This window comes from Pelobates fuscus, chromosome 9, assembly GCF_036172605.1.
Source record: "Pelobates fuscus isolate aPelFus1 chromosome 9, aPelFus1.pri, whole genome shotgun sequence".
Lineage (NCBI taxonomy): Eukaryota > Metazoa > Chordata > Amphibia > Anura > Pelobatidae > Pelobates > Pelobates fuscus.
In genome coordinates this window covers 129,629,375-129,650,329 of record NC_086325.1, presented here as the reverse complement: position 1 = coordinate 129,650,329, position 20,955 = coordinate 129,629,375, and the positions used below count along the sequence as shown (strand labels likewise).

Sequence of the window (20,955 nt, the reverse complement as noted above, 5' to 3'; positions counted from 1 at the left end):
AAGGATGTAACAGAGTTTCCTGGCGTTCCCTCTGGGAGAGAACTGCCCCTACCCCTGTCTCTGAAGCATCAACCTCCAATATGAAAGGCTTACTGGTGTCAGGATGTATCAATATGTTGGCGGAGGCAAACTGCTGTTTGAGAGTTTCAAAGGCTTTAATAGCCTCCTTAGACCATATCGTACTACTAGCCCCCTTGCGTGTCATATTGGTGATGGGGGCTATACAAGTTGTTTTTTTAACAATTGTTTCTCATATGTCCCTTCCTACCGCAGTATAGACCTAGACCTTCTTTTCGCCTATATTGTCTTCCTGCTTCTGACAGTCTACTGACCCCCAACTGCATGGGTTTGGGTTGGGACTGTACAGGAATTTCAGGGACAATAGGTCTGGAGAAACAGGGTGCTGAATGCATACTCATGCATCTGGTCTTGTTTCTAGTTCTCAATCTATTATCAATCTGCATGACAAAAGTGATAAATTCATTAAGCTTTTTGGGTAAATCTTTGGTGGCAATCTCATCTAGCATAGTTTCAGATAGTCCCTTTTTGAATGCAGAGATTAACCCACTATTAGTCCAGTCTACCTCGGAAGCTAGGGTACAAAATTCTATGGCATAGATAGACCGTTTCCCTTGTCTGATATGCAGGGCTGGATTTAGATGAAAAGAGGCCCTAGGCTATTCCACTTATGAGGCCCTTTCAACTCCCATTTTTAAGTTTGTAAATTACATGAGAGACAATAAAATACATCATTACTGTGATATATATCAATATGTTAAATGACACATGTTGTGATTGGTACTAACCTTTATAAAAAATGTGGCACGGTTAATCAATTAAAAAAAAGTTGAGATGAGGAGGGGGGGTGATTGTGAGAGGGAGGGGGTGATGAGGAGAGGAGGGGTGATTGTGAGAGGGAGGGGGGTGATGAGGAGAGGGGGGGATGACAAAAAAAATTACCTTAAATCCCTGGTGGTCCAGTGGGGGCTGCCTGGTGGTCCGGTGGGGTCCCTGGTGGTCCAGTGGCCCTCATTTCCGGTCTGCAGCTCCACAGAGCTGCAGACCATGGATCTCTGGATCTCGCGAGACCCAATCAGAGCGTTGCCGTGGTAACCCGCGGCAATGCTCTGATTGGGCAGTGCACGCGAGATCCATGGTCTGCAGCTCTGCACATTGCGGAGCTGCAGACCGCCGGTCTCGGCGATCGCGGCAGGAGGGGCATTGCAGTCTGCCCTGGGCACCCCCCTAGTAAGTGGCACCTGGGGCGGACTGCCCCCCCCCACCCCAACCTTAGTACGCCACTGGTCATATCATATGCGTAGAATTTCTGCTTATTTTCGGTTCAGTGTTTTAGTGTTCACTGTTTTTAGAATAGTGTAATTTTAATTTTGCTAACAATTTGAATGTAGGCCCCTCTTGATCTTGAGGCCCTAGGCTGAAGCCTAGTTAGCTTATAGGAAAATCTGGCCCTGCTGATATGCATCAGGGCAGTAGAGGCGTCATCCTCTCTGCCTAAAGGTTCAAACGGAAGTTTGAATTCCGTAAGGAACTCCTGGTAATTGTGTGCCTCACTCTTATTACTCTCCCATAATGGATTGGCCCAAGCTAAAGCTTTACCTTTTAACGGATTCATTAGGTAACCAATTTTAGCTCTGTCTGTGGGAAAAGATCCCGGTGAGGCCTCAAAATGATACTCCATTTGGTTAAGAAATCCCCGGCATTCTTGAATATTACCAACAAAATTCAGGGGAGGAGATAGGGAGATAGTAGGTGCCTTGTGTAGTATAGGTGGAGGTACTATAGGTGGAGGTGAGGCCGCAGGTTGCAGGTGCGCTGTTCGGGTAAGAAGCTTACTGAAGGCCTGGGCAAATTGATCCATGCGGCGATCATTATCCTCCAGTTTCCTTTCGCAAGCAGCTATGTGCTTACAGAATTCTACAGGATCTATGGCCATGTCGTAATGTCAGGATTACAGTATGATCCAGCACGTAGAATTGTGTAACACAGAGGACTGATAGGTAACATATACCCAATCTTAGAATAGCCGGAGTAACGTACCAAAGAATATTCAGGAATAGCCGAGGTCAAGGGACACAGAAAGAGACACAACGATAAGGAAAATCCAGGGGTCAGAGATGCCAGAAGACAGGGAATCCTGGCACTATAGTGGCCCTTTAACACAGGATATGCACTGTAGTTGATATGCTTGAGAGCAGGAGAACGACCTATGATGGTTTTCCTGCTCTCCTCACCACTCATTTGTTGGCCCACAGAGCCAAAGTCAAATAACCAAAATAACCAGAATCAATAACGTGCTCTCGGACAACCACAAGGGAAACCACGACAGGGCACTGAGCAAGAGGAGAACTGAGCCTAAATACCCCGCCTGTGGAATCCAATTGGCTGTTACCAGGCAGGCTAGCCCGGCAGCCCGGACCTTGTCGCTTCGCCTGAGCCTTACCCTTCCGGGAGCATGGTACAGAGCCTTCACCCTTGCAATAGCGCTTCTGCGCATTTGCCTGATCTCTCCTAGGAGAGTCTGACTCAGCCGAGTCGTCTGCCATGTGAAGGGTCACTCTAGAGCCCCACTCCTGTTGTGTTTGAGGGATTGCCCTAGTCAGGGTCTTTTCCACAGAGACAGCATTGATCATTGCCTGTAAATTCTGCTCCTAGAGGATTACAGTATCGGGGAATGTAGGCAATGTGACACCTAGGGACTAGAGTTGAGCGGACACCTGGATGTTTGGGTCCGGCTGGTTCAGCCGAACTTTGAAAAGAAGTCTGGGTTCGGGATCAAACTTGACCCCGAACCCCATTGAAGTCAATGGGGACCCAAACTTTTGGGCAAAAAATGTCTCTAAAAAAGTCCTGGAAAGGGCTAGAGGGCTGCAAAAGGAAGTAAAATGGGGGTAAGAGTAGGACAAGTGCCCTGCAAACAAATGAGGATAGGAAAATCCCTTAAAATAACATAAAATAAGCAGCGGCTTAGTAGATAACTCCCTAAGTCCCACGGTATTACGAAGCTATCTACCAAAAGGCTGAAAGACCTAAATTGGTCTGCCTGGCGGGTCGGGGCCCTAAATAACAGTAAGGAGGGGACCTACTGTCCTCCTCTCCTGGCCCCTACCCCTGAGTGGTGGGTGGGGGCCATAAATAAGAATGTAGGGTGGAGGGCACTTACTGTCCTCCCCCCCGGCCCCCACCCCTGAGTGGTGGGTGGGGGCCATAAATAAAAATTGAGGGGTGGACCTAATGTCGTCGTCCTCGGCCCCCACCCCTGCGCGGCCATTGGGGGTCCTAAATAACAATAAGGGGTGCGACCTACTGTCCTCCCCCATGGACTCCACCCCTGAGCGGCAGGTGTGGGCCCTAAATGAAAATGTAAACCCCCCCAGGTGACTAGGGGTCGCCAAACACCTAGTCGCCCGCCTCCTACCTACCCTCCTCATCCTACAAATAATGAGGGGGGACCCTTATCTAAATACCTGTAAAAAAAAATAGACTTACAGGGGTGGGGGCCGGGGCGGGAGGACAGTAGGTCCCCCCTTATTGTTATTTAGGGCCCACACCCGCCATGCAGGGGTGGGGGCCAGGGGGGAGGACAATAGGTCCCCCCCTTATTGATATTTAGGCCCCCACCCACCGATCAGGGGTGGGGGCAGAGGGGGGGGGCAATAGGTCCCCCCTTTAGTTTAAAAGCCCCCACTCGTGCGTCGCGGGAGTGGGGGGTCAGGAGGGGGCAATGTTTTATTTTTTAACAGTGAGCAGCCACAGGCCACATAATTTTAAAATACTAAGTAACCAGCTTATATAGAGTCTGGGTCACATGCTGCACTGGCCAATCACAGCCATGCCATTAGTAGGCATGGCTGTGATGGCTTCTAAGGGCACACTAGTCAAACACTTGTTGATTGACTGCCTTGCAGCCTTTCAAAACGCACCATTAAATCGCCGAACACCGAACTCCAACCCGAACATACATTGATATTGATTTGGACCCCGGACCCGTGTTCGGGTCCGGGGTCCAAAAAACATAATATTTGGTAATGGCACAGACAGAGCAGGCCAAGTCAAGGGGCACAGACAAAGCAGGCCAATCAATGGGGCACAGTCAAAGCAGGCCAATCAATAGGGCACAGCCAAAGCAGGACAATCAATGGGGCAGAGACAAAGTAGGCCAATTAATGGGGTACAGACATCAGTGATGTAAAGGCAAGGCAGGCCAAAACTGTTGCCGGCAAAGCAGGGCAGAAGGATTGTAGGCCCAGCAGGCAAGAAAAGGGCTCTGAGTGAGTAGGCCAAAGCGTAATGATGCATGCATGCAGCAAAACTCCCACAGGAGAAACACTAAATATCTCCAGGATGATCCCCCCACTAATACTGAACAACACCTGGGTGGGTCTTCTACTAATACTGAATAACTCCCACCCAAATCCAAACTCCAACTCCTCAGTATACCTGGAGTACACAAAACCTAGACAGGGTAAACAAGGGAGCAACCCCTGAGAGGAAACAGAAAAAAACTAGTGTAAGAGATCAAAATGAGGCTGGGAGCCGTCGCTACCTCTCTCAAGGCTCTTGGAGGCAAATGGTAGTAGCAAGATAGGTTGATGGTTGGATGAGGAGTTGGTCAAACTTGGGCCTTTCTAGAATTTGGCTTATAATTGTATGCATAAATAATTAAGTAAACATGCTAGGGGAGAGGGTAAGATTAAATAATTTGAAGGGCAGAGCAAGAGAAGGCGACAGAGCACAAGTGAGATGTGAAGGAATAGGACGAGGGAATATTACATAGTTACATAGTTACATAGCTGAAAAGAGATTTGCGTCCATCAAGTTCAGCCTTCCTCACATATGTTGTTGCTGTTGATCCAAAAGAAGGCAAAAAACCTAGTCTGAAGCGCTTCCAATTTTGCCACAAACTAGGAAAAAATTCCTTCTTGTCCCCAAAATAGCAGTCAGATGTCTCCTTGGATCAAACAGCAATTACCCCACTAATTTGAAATTATATCCCTGTATGTTATGTTTTTGTAAGTATTTATCCAATTGCAGTTTAAACATCTGTAGTGACTCTGACAAAACCACCTCTTCAGGCAGAGAATTCCATTTCCTTATTGCTCTTACTGTATAAAAACCTTTGCCTGCTTTACCTGCACTTTACATTTCAGTGCTTTTTATGGACCTAGATAAGCCATCTGGCTATTGGACTCTGCTTCTTTTAACCTTTGTGTATTAAGAGCGGTCCTTTGTATTTTTTTATTAGCATTGAATACATTTATTTTTTAAGAAAGAATCCATTTCATCGTTGTTCCTGTTATCTCCAGAACGACCAAAGAAAGGACAGGGACGTCTTATTAAGTGTCCCACTGCAACACTCATGGGAGCCATATGATTCAATTTGGCTCCCGGCTTGTGAGTACATGATCTCTATCATCTTCCTCTTTTATAACATATTTACTGTATTACACTATATGTTTTTATGTTTTTATTTTAGGAAGCTATAAGAAGTGTGATCCACCATTGTATGTATTTTATTTGCTATTGTTAAAGTGGTTTGAGGGGTCCCACTTAGGTGGTTACAACAGTTTTGTTGTCGCACTGTATCACTTTTTTTACTGTGTTAGTTCCACTTGTTATTTCTAGTGTAAGGGTTACGCCCGCTTCACAGTGACAGACAAAACTCTCCATTTAACGCACCGCAAACAACCGCAAACAGTCCATTTGCACAACCGCAAACTCCCCATTTGCACAAGGTTGGTGTAACGAAAATATACCCCAACACGCAGGATTCAACTCAACAGAAGACAACACAGAGGGGAGAAATGTCTACCGGACCTTAGAATGGCCAGGCTCGACGTATATAAGAGGAGTACAGAGTCAGAAGCGATCCGAGGTCAAGGGCATAAAGAGACAGCGTAAACTAGGACTAGCCGGGGTCTGGTACACAGTAAACAGCAAGCCGGCAAACAGAACTGTAACGGAGCTCCGTGTACCCCGACCGAGTACCCTCCGTTGATGGATGCTCCTAGCGCTCTCAGAGGACTCCAAGCACTGCAGACGACACCACAACCACCGCAGGCTCCACAACCGCCGTAGCTTAACTGGAGCCGCGCCGTCTTCCGTCCACCCTGGAATGAACCTTCAGCATTCAGGAACGTGTGGGGAAGATCTCTCCCCACGGAGAGCGTATCTGGAACAAGCTCTTAAAAGAGCTAAGTGATTAAGAGCTCAGGGGAATATGCAGAGCATAGCAATCCCCAGTGTGATATAGCAGTTCCCTCCAATAACGAGACACGGCTACGTATTGAGGGTCAGAAGAGGTCTGAGGACTGGAACACCCAGCCTGCTTTTTATTAGGATCAGGTACATACAGGACACTCCCAGGGGGAGGATGAAATTGACCAATCACATGCATGGTAACACCCCCACGTCTCCTCCCCTCAGATAAACACATAACCCAATTAAAACATACATTATTTTACCCAAGTTCTGGATGTACCCCAAAAACAGGGGGTACAGCTTTAAATCTGGTATCCCCAAATAGCCCTTGTTCAGGGGAACAGTCTGTCCAAAAATCAGCCCATTCGGATGGATGGTTCGGGAGATACAGAGCTCCAAAGTTTTGACCGACCGCACAGACCAACTAGCCGAAAATAGTTCCATGAGTTTTGGCCTTGCGGTCGGTCTCCGTTCGCACGGTAAAATAGACGAAATTCTTGCCATCCATTCGCATCTTTGTGGTCGCTAGAATCCCCATACTAAGTTAAGTATAACTACCGAACGGCCGGTCGTTCGGTAGTTTCCGTGCGTAATTCTGGATGTCTGGAGGTCTTAGCGGTATTCGCCTGTTTGTGCTTCCGATTTCAGTTCCATGCGTTCACAGGCAAACACCGCTGTTCGCACGCAAGATGGCCGCGAACACGTGGAAAAGTCCCGAAATGGCGGCCACCTATTCAGAGCACAAAGAATTCGCATGAAACCATACGAACGGCTGTATTCTCCAGTAATGGTATTCTCATGCAATATATTCGCCTAAATCCCCTGGCTGTTAGGTTATATTAGCAGTCCAAACCTACAGCATAGATAAAGGGAAAAAGACAGTCTAATACAAGTCCATATGCCTGAATACAGGGTTTACAGTGCAATATAGTCCAGGACCATAGTCGCAGGGGAGGAGGCAGGCAAGCAGGCCTCTCCAGGACAAAGTGGCGAAGGGCACTTCGTCACAAGAACAGAAAAGGATAAAGAGATAACGTAGTCAGAAACAAAGCCAAGGTCAAGTACGAAGGAACACAACTGAACACAACAAGCGCTAAAGGGAACTGAAACAGAAACCACGATAGGGCAAGGAACTAAGGGAAAAAGGTGAGTTTATATACTTAAACATTTATTTTGATTGGTCCCTGTCACATCCACGCCCCCAAAAGGTAAGTGTATGGGGAGTGTGGCATGACAGGGACCAATGGGATGCCTTTTCCAATTTAGGCTCCCACTGTCCCTTTAAGAGCGCACCCGAGACCCGCGGCAGGCCCTGAAACGCACACGTGTGAAGGAAACTGACTGCTATTATTTCACAGTCAAATTTCTAGTTTTTTTTTTTTAATGTACACTACTGTTACACCAGATATGAGTTGTACTGGTGTGACACTGTGCCCTGGCAGGCCCTGAAACGCACACGTGTGAAGGAAACTGACTGCTATTATTTTACAGTCAAAAAAGTTTTTGTTTTTTTAAATGCAAGCTATTGTGACACCAGATATGAGTGGTGGCACTGGGCAAGTGGGCACAGTATACGCTGTGAGCCTGACACACATGCTGGCAGGCAGGCAACTGCAATTAGATTACACAGGAAAAAAAAAAAAAGCAGACTGATGTTCAGCTTTTTGGGGTGCTGTCCTTACAGCAGAGATCATATGAGTCCTTCAGGACTGTAGTGGACACTGAATACACTAGCCTAGCTATCGATTTCCCTATTAAATCAGCAGCAGCTACACTGTCCCTCCTCTCACTAAGAATGCAGCTTCCGGTGGGCGGGGCCTAGCTGTCATGGAGGAAAGACGCACTTCGTGTGAGCTCCCTCAATATCTCACTTTAAGCAGCTATCAACATGCAAATTTCACCCCAGAAGGGGATGACCCAGCAATGTTGCTCCTACCTGACCGACCCGACATGCTTAATAGCGGTCAGCAACTCGACAGAGTCTTACTTACCTCCGCGTGGCAAGTGTGGCCTGGTGCTCACCGGGCGGGAGAGGTGGCGATCTCCCGATCCTGGGATGCCCCACGTCAAGCACTCGCCTCCACCTTAAGCCACCACAATCCCGCACCGGACGTGAAGCACCATCGGGACAGATCCGACCACCCGACAAAACAAGCTTCCACCACCTCAATCCGCGAACCCGGCACTCACTTGCCTTTGTTGTTCCAGGTATCAGGGACTCCCAGGGTCTGCACCTGGCGCCCAGAAGGGATCGGATGAGCACAAGCAGTAAACAGCAGCCTGCCAAGCATGTCCCACTATAGCCGATCCTCCACACCATGCATTTGATCACATGAACTGCTCTCTGCACATTAACTAATCGTAAAGTAGCAAGCGTTTAAACATGTCATTATTTCACCTCCTAAAGAGTTTATTGGCGTAGTTCCTTACATGCCTTTACCTTAACCGTTCATGTATTATGTTATTCACTAGTCTCATCTCATGGGGCGACTTACACTTGATTTATAACTAGTGGTGGAGCTGCTGATATAAATACACAGTTGATAACGTGCAATCTACACCCTAAACATGACAGCCATCTTTCACAACAATGTACTGCTATATACTCATACCCTCAGTGCAACTAGCCATGATATACGCACGTTCAGCCTAGCATGCTCAAATATAACACACTTCTGTCTAAAAAAAAAATTATATTACAAAAAAAAGAATGCAGCTTCCGAATGAATCTAAAATGGATGCTGTCCAGGAGGTGGGAGGGTCTGGGAGGGAGGGTCTGCTGCTGATTGGCTGAAATGTGTCTGCTGACTGTGAGGTACAGGGTCAAAGTCATCACTCAATGATGATGAATAGGGGCGGACCGAACATTGCATATGTTCGCCTGCCGCAGCGAACAAACTATGTTCGCCAGGAACTATTCGCCAGCGAACTATTCGGGACATCTCTAGTTTTAATTTGTTTCTATGATATTTATTACCCAATGGTATATTCTAAGAAATGTACCTTTCTAATATTTGTTTAAATAGCTTCCATTTATCCTCAGTGTTTTTATCACTAAGAAATTTATGCCAGTCGATATGTTGTAGAGCTGCCCTAATCTTATTGCAATTGGCTTTTTTAAAATTATATGTTTTAGTATACCCCACTTGCTTTTGCTTTTTTGAGTTTATTTCAAAATGTACCATATTGTGATCACTATTTCCCAAATGCTCCCCTATTTGAATACTGGTTAAAAGATTAACATTGTTTGTTATGACGAGATCCAGACAAGCATCCTTTCTAGTTGGTGCTTGTTCCAGTTGTGACATAAAGGTGTCATTTAACACATTCAAAAACCTGATTCCCCTTGCTGAAGTACTAGTCCCTCTATCCCAATTTATGTCTGGGTAATTAAAATCTCCAATAATTAACGTGTTACCTCGATTTGCAGCTCTCTCAATTTGCTCTAACAGCTGTTCTTCCTCTATAATATTTACATTAGGTGGTTTATAACATATCCCAACCAATAATTGATTTCCCTTTGCTTGCCCCAAGCAGATATCTACCCATAAAGCCTCCACATTTTCCTCATCACACTCCACATGCCTAAGATTTGACTTTAACTTATGGTTGACATATAAACATACCCCACCAGCCTTCTTGTTTTTCCTATCCTTCCTAAATAACGTGTACCCATTTAAATTAACTGCCCAGTCATGTGTCTCATTCCTCCATGTTTCTGTTATGCCTATTATATCATATTGTTTAGTGTATGCTATTGCCTCTAGTTCCCCCATTTTGTTATATAGGCTCCTTGCATTAGCAAGCATACATTTAATATTATCATGAGTCTTTTGTACTTTTTGTGAATTATCAATATTACATACCTCCTCTGTTCTGAGCTTTCCCCTCCCCCATCTCCACCCCCTTTGTTCTGAGCTAAAGCCCATCTCCTTTCCATCCTATCTCCATTTTCTAGATTGCTTTGACCCTCCCCCCCTACCACTAGTTTAAAAACTCCTCCAACCTTCTAGCCATCCTATGCCCCAGCACAGCAGACCCTCTTCCGTTTAGGTGCAATCCATCATGACTATACAGGTGTACCCAAGCGCAAAATCGGCCCAGTGCTCTAAAAAACCTCTCTAAACTCCCGCTACCTTTCTGCTGTAGCGCGCGGCACAGGTAATATTTCTGAAAAAATTACCTTGGAGGTCCTTTTCTTTAGCTTACTTCCTAGTTCCCTGAACTCATTCTTTAGGACCTTCCATTTTCCTCTGACTTTGTCACTGGTAACAATATGGACCATGACAGCTGGGTCATCTCCAGCCCCTCCCAATAATCCCTCTATCATCTAGAGAACACGTGGTGGGGCGGGAGGACCAAACAAAGCAGAATTTTTTTTTTGCATAGTGGGAGAGAGTGAGCAGAGGAACAGAGGTAGGAGTAAGATTTGAATTAGTATTAGTAGGGGTAGGAAAAAAAAACAGATATCTCTTAACAGATTGCTGAACATTTAGTGACCTGAATTTTGTAGCGGTCAAGTTAGTAGAAGGAAGAGCAGCAACAGAGGGAATTTGAAAGTGTGAAAGAGGCATTTGGTTTCTATTTGGGTTCTTGGGAAAGTGTGGTTATAAGAGTATTTTTTTTTTTTTTTTTTACAGAGGAAAGAGCCAAACTGTACGAGCATTGTTCAGCAGTTCTGGAGAATTTTGGCATGTATTGGGTCATCTTTATGTGCCATGGTTGTAATTGGAGTAGCTTACAGTGTTTTAAATATAGGAGGTTCCATGATATCTAGTTCAGAGGAGACAGTGGAGTTGTAGAAGGAGGTTGCAGAACTATGAAAGTGTTTTAATGTAGGAAATGATTTTAATAGTAAGATACACATGCCATGAACAAAATATAATTTGAATTTAACTTTACTAATTAGAAAAACATTCATCATTAGAATATTCATTGTTGAAATGAAACACTTACATCACTCACAAAATAAACAATTCTTCATATATACCTGTTGGGTGAGAGGGAGTCTGGCAAGATAATTTGTACACCCCTTTATCACCTGGTGAAACTGAAGCTGTAAGAAACGTGAAAGAACTAACTGGTAGTGTAGTTACACGATGTCCTTTCTGTACAAAGCTGTGGCCTTCCAGAGAAATACTGTGAACTTCGTTATGCTTCCCAAATCCAATAATATGCAGAGAAAGTGGCTTTTTCTGACACAAGATGATTTCTATATAAAAAAAGAACAGTTAATGAAAATAATATCAGTAAAAAAAATCTTAAGGAAAACTCCAAGCATCATAACCCCTAAACATTGATGTAGTAGGATATGCTGCCCTCACCCATTTTAAGTATTCATATCATTTTAGAAATATTTGACTTCTTATCTGTTGGTAATTCTGCACCTCTCCCCTTCTTTACGTCTTCGTATAGGAAGCTGACAGCTTCTAAGCAGATGTTTCCATTAGCTATCCTGAGCTAAGCCCTGCTATCGGCTGATACTCTCAGCCAATGAGCTAAGCCCAAACTGCTGAGCTCAGCTCAAATAATAAGCTTCCAGTTCTCTATAGAATGTAATGGAGCCAGGGAAGTAGTAAAAAGGCAGAAAAGTATGTGAAGAAAATCCTCCACTCACAAAAAACACGTAGCCGCAACTGCAAAATTAAATAGGCATGGATATACTGTTTTTCATCATACTTATAGCAGTTCAATGGGTGCAGTAGGAGGGTTACCTTACCTCCCAGTAATCAAAAAATACTTCACACAGAACAAGTTTGTTGATCCGCTCTCATAGAGAATCCCAAAAAATACATCAGGAAGAAATCATAGAAAAAATGCACATTTATTGATGTAAAAAAAGAAAATACATATGACAAGATACTAGAACAGCAGAAGGGTTGTGAGTGCACAAAGTATAAAAAGTACAAAACCTCAGCATAGGACCACCCACAGATGCTGTACAGGGGGGATACCACCAAATAAGCCAACCCTAAAGAAAGATTATAGAAGGCTTGGACGTCATGGAGATCCGTATGGTGAACTCTAAAGATAGAGCAAGGAGGAACAACCTTTGTCTGCAGGGCATCCCAGAGATGGTTCTCGCATGCGACCTACAGGCCTATGTTAGGAGCATATGCCCTGGAGATCCCAGCAGATATGCTTTTGGTGTACCATGTTCATAGCGTTTCTAAACTGCAACACCTGCCTGACACAACACATAAAGGAAATAGTCCTCAGATCCAGCAGAAACAAAATGGAACCCCATGAAGATTTTCCACAGAGGATTTCCACCCTGTGACAGATGAACTAAGGAACAACAGGATTTGCTACAGATGAGGCTACCAGACGAAATTATTGGTCACAAAAAATGGCGGATTCACAACCCAGAAGGAGTAGGGTATATTTACCAAGACACAGAAGAAATCCACAAGCCCTCCAGGACGACTCTCACTGAAGTGGCATAAGGTCACCCCATAGACGCAGGCGCAGATGGACACTTTCATGAGTAATGCAGTCTCCAGCATAATAATAGCATAGTCTATCATAGTTGTTGTTACAATTCTTAATTGTACATTGTTTACTCTGATGACACCCTTTTTGGCAAACCTAACTGTATGACTAATTACAGAACGCATAGTATGTCCTTAGTACACGCATACATGATGCTACCTAGACAGTAACTAACACTGACCTCAGGCTGTCACACCGGGATCGATTGCCAATAACGCTGCAACTAATAAGCATTTTAACTTAGATTTAGATTAGAATTGTCCCAGATGCAGACCATCAAGAATATGAGACATCACACTGTGACATAATTGGAACCCGCTGGAAAGTAGGCCGAAGGAGCTACCTGAGGGGTCACAACTGGCAATGATAAACAACCTTTACTTATACTTTATGATATGATTTCATTAATTTAAAAAGATTTTAAGGAAAAAAAAAACAACTAGATATAAAAATGGAGATTGACAGCCCCCTCTTAAATATGGCAATGGCTCAAACCAGTGCCAGTGGCTCAAAGTGTCCTACCCAATCCAGGCATAACTACTGTCTAAAAAACAACTGTATCTAACTCAAATCCATTTCTTACGATACCGCATCAGGTTCTGAGGCTCCTCTCACCTCTCAATTACAATGGAGCCTATAGGCCATCTTATAGAAGACATATGTCTTACCTAGCCCCCATGGCACAAACCAATTGTGCCAAGACCCACGTTGGGCAACAAAAAAGAAAATCTCCAGGCACTTAGCATGTTCAAGCCACAAGCAGATTTAATCATACAAAAAGTACAGCAATGTTTCGACCTGTCAAGAGGTATTTGTGAATCTAACACCACATAGTCAATTCAGTGTTTATATATATATATATATATATATATATATATATATATATATATATATATGTGCAAAAAATTTACCAATAACAAGTTTAGATATATTAACTAACTAAAGTATTGTGCAAAATGTACTATAGGATAGATTTAATCTAGATTTAAATGACTCCTATCGACCACGACTTTCTCATACTGATAAACCTTGCTAAACATAACACAGCGCTGAGTCGCACTAACTCGTACCACAATGACATAAGGGGTATTACTTTACCTAGCATGTTACGAGAATGTTAACAATGATTTATTTGTTATTGGAAGCGAATGACGACGATATGAAATATATTACCCCCTTAACCACCCTCTTTTCTTTTCTCAACCCCCTCCCCCCAAACAAAACAACAACTTAAGTAAAATGGGGGTAAGAGTAGGACAAGTGCCCTGCGTGGTGGGTGGGGGCCCTAAATAACAATAAGGGGGGGACCTAATGTCCTCCCCCCCAGCCCCCACCCCTGCGCGGCAGGTGGGGCCCTAAATAACTATAAGGGGGGGACCTAATGTCCTTCTGTAGCGGAGAGCTGCTATTACACAGGTTATCTCCACTTTAGATCCCAGTAAGGCTCAAAGTATTATAAATCCATACGGACATAATTCCAGCAGGCAAAACAATCCAACAATATCCCAACATCAATCCCAATGACTGGACGACACACAGCATCAGGAGCAGAACTGGCTTTTAATTCACACAACTTCCTTATAAAGCATTCTCCCATGCAAGGGAGGGGTTTGCAATAATTATTACAGTAGCCACCCACACATCCCCTCCCCTTAGTGTGACACATAATCCCATTATACAGGACACAAATTCCCTGAGTTTCTGGATGTACCCCTAAACATATGGGTACCCCTTTAAATGTTACATCCCCTGGTAGCCCTGATCTGGGTGAGACACATATCCAAAAATCACCCAAATCGGACCAGAGGTTCGGGAAATTTATGGAAGTACTAAAATGACCGCACTGGGCTTAACAGCCGAAAAGGGTTCCATGTGATTTGGCACTGCAGTCGGTCACAGAAAAGGGAATATAACGCACGAATGGCTTATGTTAGGAGAGTTGGGAAGGTTTCGGGTAATTTCCCTTGTTTGTGGGTTTCAAACTACCTAACAGGAAGCAGTTCGGTAGTTTGCATACGAATTGGCGGCATGGAGGTCTCAGCTGTGTTTGCCTAACCGAGTGTCCGATTTGGGTTCCAGACACTCGACGGCAAAACACCGCTGTTCAGGAGTTTAAAATGGCCGCCGTACGTGTTAGTCTCCCGAATGGCGGCCACCCAGAGAACAAAGAACCCACTACATGAACCGCCAATTAACCATTTGCAACATTGTTACGAACAGTAAAAAAAACACAATAATAGGTCGCGCTGTACAGGAAATATTACAATAAATAGATAGAAATATAAAAATATATAATTTACTCACATATGATAAAAAGACAAACAGAGAGTAAAAATAGATATGTGCATAATAGTCCCAATATATAGTGAACTTCTTGTGGGTTCCAATAGGCTAATAGCGACTTGATGGTGTAGTCAATGGGAGGCTGGATCTTCTATAGCTTAGGAAATCTTGACTCAATGGCGGACATGTGAATGAAAAAAACAGAAAGACTCCAATAGTGCAAACTGTGTTTTAGTAGATGGAATAAAGTGTATGTTAGGGAGATCGCGGTCACGTGCTTTTCATTTTTTCTTCCCCTTCCGGTCTCCCGGAACGCTCACCGTCACACTACATTTCCCAATAAGCACTGGGATGTACCATGTGATCGCGGTAGCTCGCGATCACATGACTATCTATTTTACCTTCATGCATCAATAATAACACTCGTTTTTAAGCTATTTATAAAGCATTCAGTCACCCTTTTAATTACTAAACTATGTTCTTGTTATATTTATGTTTTTTATGTTTTTTTAATATCCTTGTATTATTCATACTGTATTGATGACGTCATTTTGGCGCCAACATTTGAATAACCATGTATCCCCTAAGTTTATATAAGCTTCTTTGTACCAGGTTAAATTTTGTTATTGCCAGTTGATAAAGCCCTGTGTGGCGAAACGCGTTTTGGCTATTTTTATACATATTTTTATTGTATTAACAAAGGAATATTGGCTTTTTTACTATTTATTTGCCATATACCTTTTTTTCTATTTTATTATTTCTATTTATTTATTTATATTGTTTTAACCTGGTCATACGTCATTTTTGGAGCAGACAATCATCCAAACAATCCTAGGTGGGGACTATACCACCCACGCCATCATATTGAGCAGTATATCCTGCTCATTCAAATGTGAGTACGCCATCTACTTTTCAGACTTACTTTTATGAATACAGTGAGCACTATATTTGGTCTCTATTTTTCTTTTATATCGAGGAATTATCTGCACCTATATCCCGACAGTGGGGGGCCAACGCCACTGAATGCTAATCACACTTGAGCAAGTACATGCTCTTGAATAGGTGAGTGAAACATCTCACTAACATACACTTTATTCCATCTACTAAAACACTGTTTGCACTATTGGACTCTTTCTGTTTTTTTCATTCACATGTCCGCCATTGAGTCAAGATTTCCTAAGCTATAGAAGATCCAGCCTCCCATTGACTACACCATCAAGTCGCTATTAGTCTATTGGAACCCACAAGAAGTTCACTATATATTGGGACTATTATGCACATATCTATTTTTACTCTCTGTTTGTCTTTTTATCATATGTGAGTAAATTATATATTTTTATATTTTTATCTATTTATTGTAATATTTCCTGTACAGCGCGACCTATTATTGTGTTTTTTTTGCTATTTCTTTTCTGAGGACGTTGGAGGGAACCTCATACCCATAGGTTGCAGCTCTTTACTTGCCTATTTCCCTCTAGATCACTCAGCGCTGATCCTATACCTTTTTATTGTTACAAACAGTAATTGGAGGCATACTTACTCCTGGGGTGGTCTGATTGTTCGGTAGTTTCACTCGCATAGTAACTGGAGTGATTTTACCGAACAATAAGTCGAATGCTACGTACACTTCACATATACAGGTTACAATTCAACCGAACAGATAGACATAAATGCAATTTTTAGGACAGTCCAATGCCATCCGCTACACCTTCCCCCTGCCCCCACCCCTGAGCGGAAGGGGGGGCCCTAAAAACATGTTACCCCCAAACACCTAGTCACCCCCCCAAAAAAAATGACCCCTACCTACCCCCTCATCCTAAAAATAATGAGGGGTACCCTTATCTAATAACCGGTTAAAAAAAAAATAGACTTACCATTTGATGTCTTCTTTCTTCTAAAAATCTTCTTTTTTCAGCCCCAAAAAAGGCCAAATAAAAATCCATAATAACCGACGCACTTAAAAAAAAAAATTATTATAAAGCTTATAAAGGTTATAAAGCCTTGCCCCGCCTTGCAATTAGGCTCAGAGCACTCTGATTGGTGGGTTTAAGCCATCCAATCAGAGTGCTCTGACAGGTAAATAAAGAGACTGACAGGTAAGTCTCTACATTTACCTGTCACAGCACTCTGATAGGTTGGCATGAATTCACCAATCAGAGTGCTCTGTGTCATTTTACACAGCGTGAGAAAGTTAAAGTAGGAGTGATATGTACATGATGCTTCAAATGCACAGGCATGGCTGCTAGGCTAGGCCAGTAAAGCTAAGTGCAATGCTCTCATGGCTAAACAGCTTTGGTAAGAGGTATGCATCACAGGTTTCAAGGCTGGGTTTCAGATCCTTATTTGGGTAACTTGAGCATGTAACGTCTACATAATTCTAAGAATGAAGCCCATGGAACAGCGCAGTCAGGGGAGTGGCCCTTGACAGAGCCAGGAGTAGGCAGGGGAGTAACTAGTTAAAGGGGTGTGGTTATCTGGAAAAGGGGGTTGGAAGATAGGGGTATATTAAGCAGCCATTTTATGAGCAAGGGACATTTTAACAGAACTGACACTTACCTGGTAATTGTTTTTGGCAGGTCTGTGTTGGTTTTTTCTTTCTCTTTCAGGTCATGGCATCGCTGGAGGAGATCCTGGAAGGAGTGAGAGCTGCTGTGCGGGATAGAGCCACGTGCCTGGCTTCATGAGCAACTGGGGGCTCAGGTCCCCCCCCCCCCCCCGGCAACCCCTGCAGCGGCAGTACGGCGTTCCATGAGGAGGGCGAGACCGCCCCAGCGGCTGAGCCCAGGCGTGGAGCCTGAAGTCGGCAGGCGGAGGAGCCCGTCGGCGGATGCTGTTGGGGCCCTGGAGGAGGTTACGGGCCCCAGCGGAGTGGAGGAGACGCGTCCGGCACCGTCTGTTCGACGCGGTGCCGGTCGGGCGCGAGCAGCAGCCAGGCCGCGGCCTGCCACGCCGTGCGCGCCCCGGCAGGACGGTTACAGCGGAAGCCAGGACCCAGAGCAGATCGGATGGAGGGAGCAGTGAGCGGATGCGGCCCGGTGAGTCAGGGAATGGCGCAGGGGCCGGGCAGCGGGCAGGGGGCAGGGTGGAGGCCTCTAGAGACCAGGCTGTCCCCCTGATGGCAGGGGGAGCCTCTGGACATGTGGACACACCAGGGGCAGCCTATAGTGGGGCCAGGTGCAGCCCTGGGGACACAGACAGCGGGTCCACCCAGCCAGGTACCTTGGGGCAGGCGGGGCCCACGGCTGTGGGGGACTTGGGGCGCCAGGAACGGCAGGTGGAATCCCCAATTCACATGGCGGCCCAAAGGGGGCCAGGTGCAGCGCGTAGGGATAGATCCCAGGAGTCAGCCCGGGACATGGAGGCAGGATGGGTTAGGAGAGAGCGGGAGGGCCACAGGGGCAGCTGGATCTTACCCACAACCCTAGGCCGCATCTCAGCAGGGAACAGCGCGGCTTCAGTGCCAGGCGTGACAGGAGACAGGCGGAAGGGTGGAGGGGCAGAGAGAGGAGCCGGTCCACAAGCAGACATAGTAGATGGAGATCGGTTTGGAGATGGGGAAAGGAGGAGGAGGGAACGGCGCAGCGCGTCTGGGTCATCAGGCAGGAGCTCGCCAGGTCAGCGGCGCAGCGCATACGGCCGGGAGGGCCAGGCAGTGGGACGGGACATGGTGCGGAACAACAGGCAAGAGCGTAAGTGGGTGGGGCGGGTATGTGATCATGTAGACACACTACCCAGGTGTCGTTATCCTTGCAGGTCGCGCAGACCTACACCTACCGTCCTGAGGCGGGGCCAGGCTGACAGGAGTCGACGCCTATTGGATGCTCCGGAGCCAGGCATGGCGGACGGAAGGGAGACGAACCCATGGCCTTCTGCGGCCTCGGGCTCGGGCGATGAGTCAACTGTTGCACCACACGCAGGAACACTGTTGAATTGTTTAAAATCTTTCTTAGACTCATGGGCGGGTGGGGAAGTATCTTAACCTCAGTTTGGGAGAGTGTGGACGTGTGAGAAGGGACAAGGGTCGTCGGGTATGGCCGAGGGTCCGGCACAGGAATTGCGAGGTGGGTCTATCAGTGTCTGCAGCTAGTAAGGAGTCGGGGGAGAAGGCTGGCGTGGGGGGCGACATCACCGGCGCTGCGAGGCAAAACGTGCACGTGTCTTTCTCGGGCCCCTTGGGATGTCATTTGAATACCAGTATGAGGTGGGACCAAATGGACCTTCCCCTCTGGATGCGGCTCATGATGGCGCAGAAGGCTGCGCCCTTTCACGGGATGGCCGGTGCGGCCCCTGGTTTCTGCTGGCTCTTCAATGAGGGCCAATGCAAATGGGGAACGTCGTGCAGGTTTAAACACGAATGCTCCGGTTGTGGAGGGGCCCATGGAGCCAGTCGGTGTTTCAAACGAGGTAAGTCTGCACCAGGAGTGGGAGCCAGTGGTGCAACGGCCCCCTCCGCTGCTGCGGGGGGCAACCCCGGTGAAAGTAGGCGAGATGCTACCGTGGCTAAAACGGTACGTTAACCAACAGGACGCTGAGTTTTTATGGCGGGGGTTTATGGAGGGGTTTACCATACCGTTTCAGGGTAGGGGCGTGGGGAGGTTATGTAATAACCTCAAATCTGTTGGGGAACACCCAGAGGTGGTGCGGGACAAGTTGCTGAAGGAGGTGCAGCTGGGTAGGATGGCAGGGACGTACGCGGCTCCGCCGTTGTCTGACTTGAGGGTGTCCCCGCTGGGGGTGGTCCCCAAGAAGGAAGCAGGCAAGTTCCGGTTGATCCATCATTTATCATACCCGAAAGGGGAGTCAGTAAATGATGACATTGACGAGGCCCTGTGCTCCGTATCGTATGCATCATTCGACCATGCAGTTGAGTTGGTTCGGAGAGCAGGGCGAGGGGCTTTGATGGCAAAGGTAGACGTGGAAGCAGCCTTCCGGCTCCTTCCTATCCATCCGGACTGTCACCACCTATTAGGGTGTTTTTTCGAGGGTAAGTTTTTCGTGGACTTATGCCTACCCATGCGTTGCTCCATTTCCTTTGCGTATTTTGAAAAGTTTAGCACGTTCTTGGAATGGGTAGTACGTAGGGAAACGGGCGGGGGTACAGTGGTCCATTACCTGGACGACTTCTTGTGTGTGGGCCCGGCGGGGTCCGACAGATGCGCCCAGATACTACGAGTTTTTCAAAGGGTAGCGCAACAGTTTGGGATTCCTTTGGCGGAGGATAAGACGGTGGGACCGACGGAGTGCCTGAGTTTTTTGGGGCTGGAAATTGACTCGGTCCAGGGGGAATGTCGGCTGCCGGAGGAGAAGTTGAGGGTGCTCCGCCAGCAAGTAAGCGCAGTGAAGGGCGCTAGGAAGGTTACCCTGAGGGGACTGCAGTCTCTGCTGGGAAGCCTTAACTTCGCTTGTAAGGTGATCCCCATGGGGAGGGTTTTTTGTAGACTGCTGGCAAGGGCTACCTGTGGTGTCCGGCTACCAAGTCATTACATCAGGGTGTCTGTGGGCATGAGAGAGGACTTGGACATTTGGGACCGTTTCCTAACTGAATTTAACGGGCGGGTGTTTTTTAGGGATGCAACGGCAGCATCGGGCGACGCTGGGCTGTTTACGGACGCCTCGGGGAGCGTTGGCTTCGGGGAATACCTTGGGGGCAAGTGGTGTGCCAAAGTTTGGCCTACAGCTTGGACGGAGAGCCCCTTGATTAGGAACCTGGCCTTCTTGGAGCTTTTTCCGGTAGTGGTAGCGGTATCGCTCTGGGGCAGGGAGCTCAAGGACAAAAAAGTTATCTTCCACTCGGATAATATGGCAGTGGTACAGGTAATTAATAGTCTCTCGGCTTCATCCCTTCCCGTGGTAAGGTTGTTACGGCAGCTAGTGCTCTTGTGCATGTCTTGGAATATTGTCTTCAGAGCGCGGCACGTGCCGGGTCTGCTGAATGTGGTTTCTGACGCTCTGTCTCGTTCA

General features: G+C 46.2%; 1 protein-coding gene across 1 annotated transcript in view; it reads right to left on the bottom strand.

The window, feature by feature from the left end:
* The window catches only part of F8 (coagulation factor VIII), a 595,138-nt gene that overhangs the window by 362,766 nt on the left and 211,417 nt on the right, over positions 1–20,955 (bottom strand). Inside the window, exon 7 of the mRNA XM_063432427.1 lies at positions 11,210–11,431. Coding sequence (XP_063288497.1) covers positions 11,210–11,431 — 222 coding nt within the window. The remainder of the gene's footprint in view (positions 1–11,209; positions 11,432–20,955) is intronic.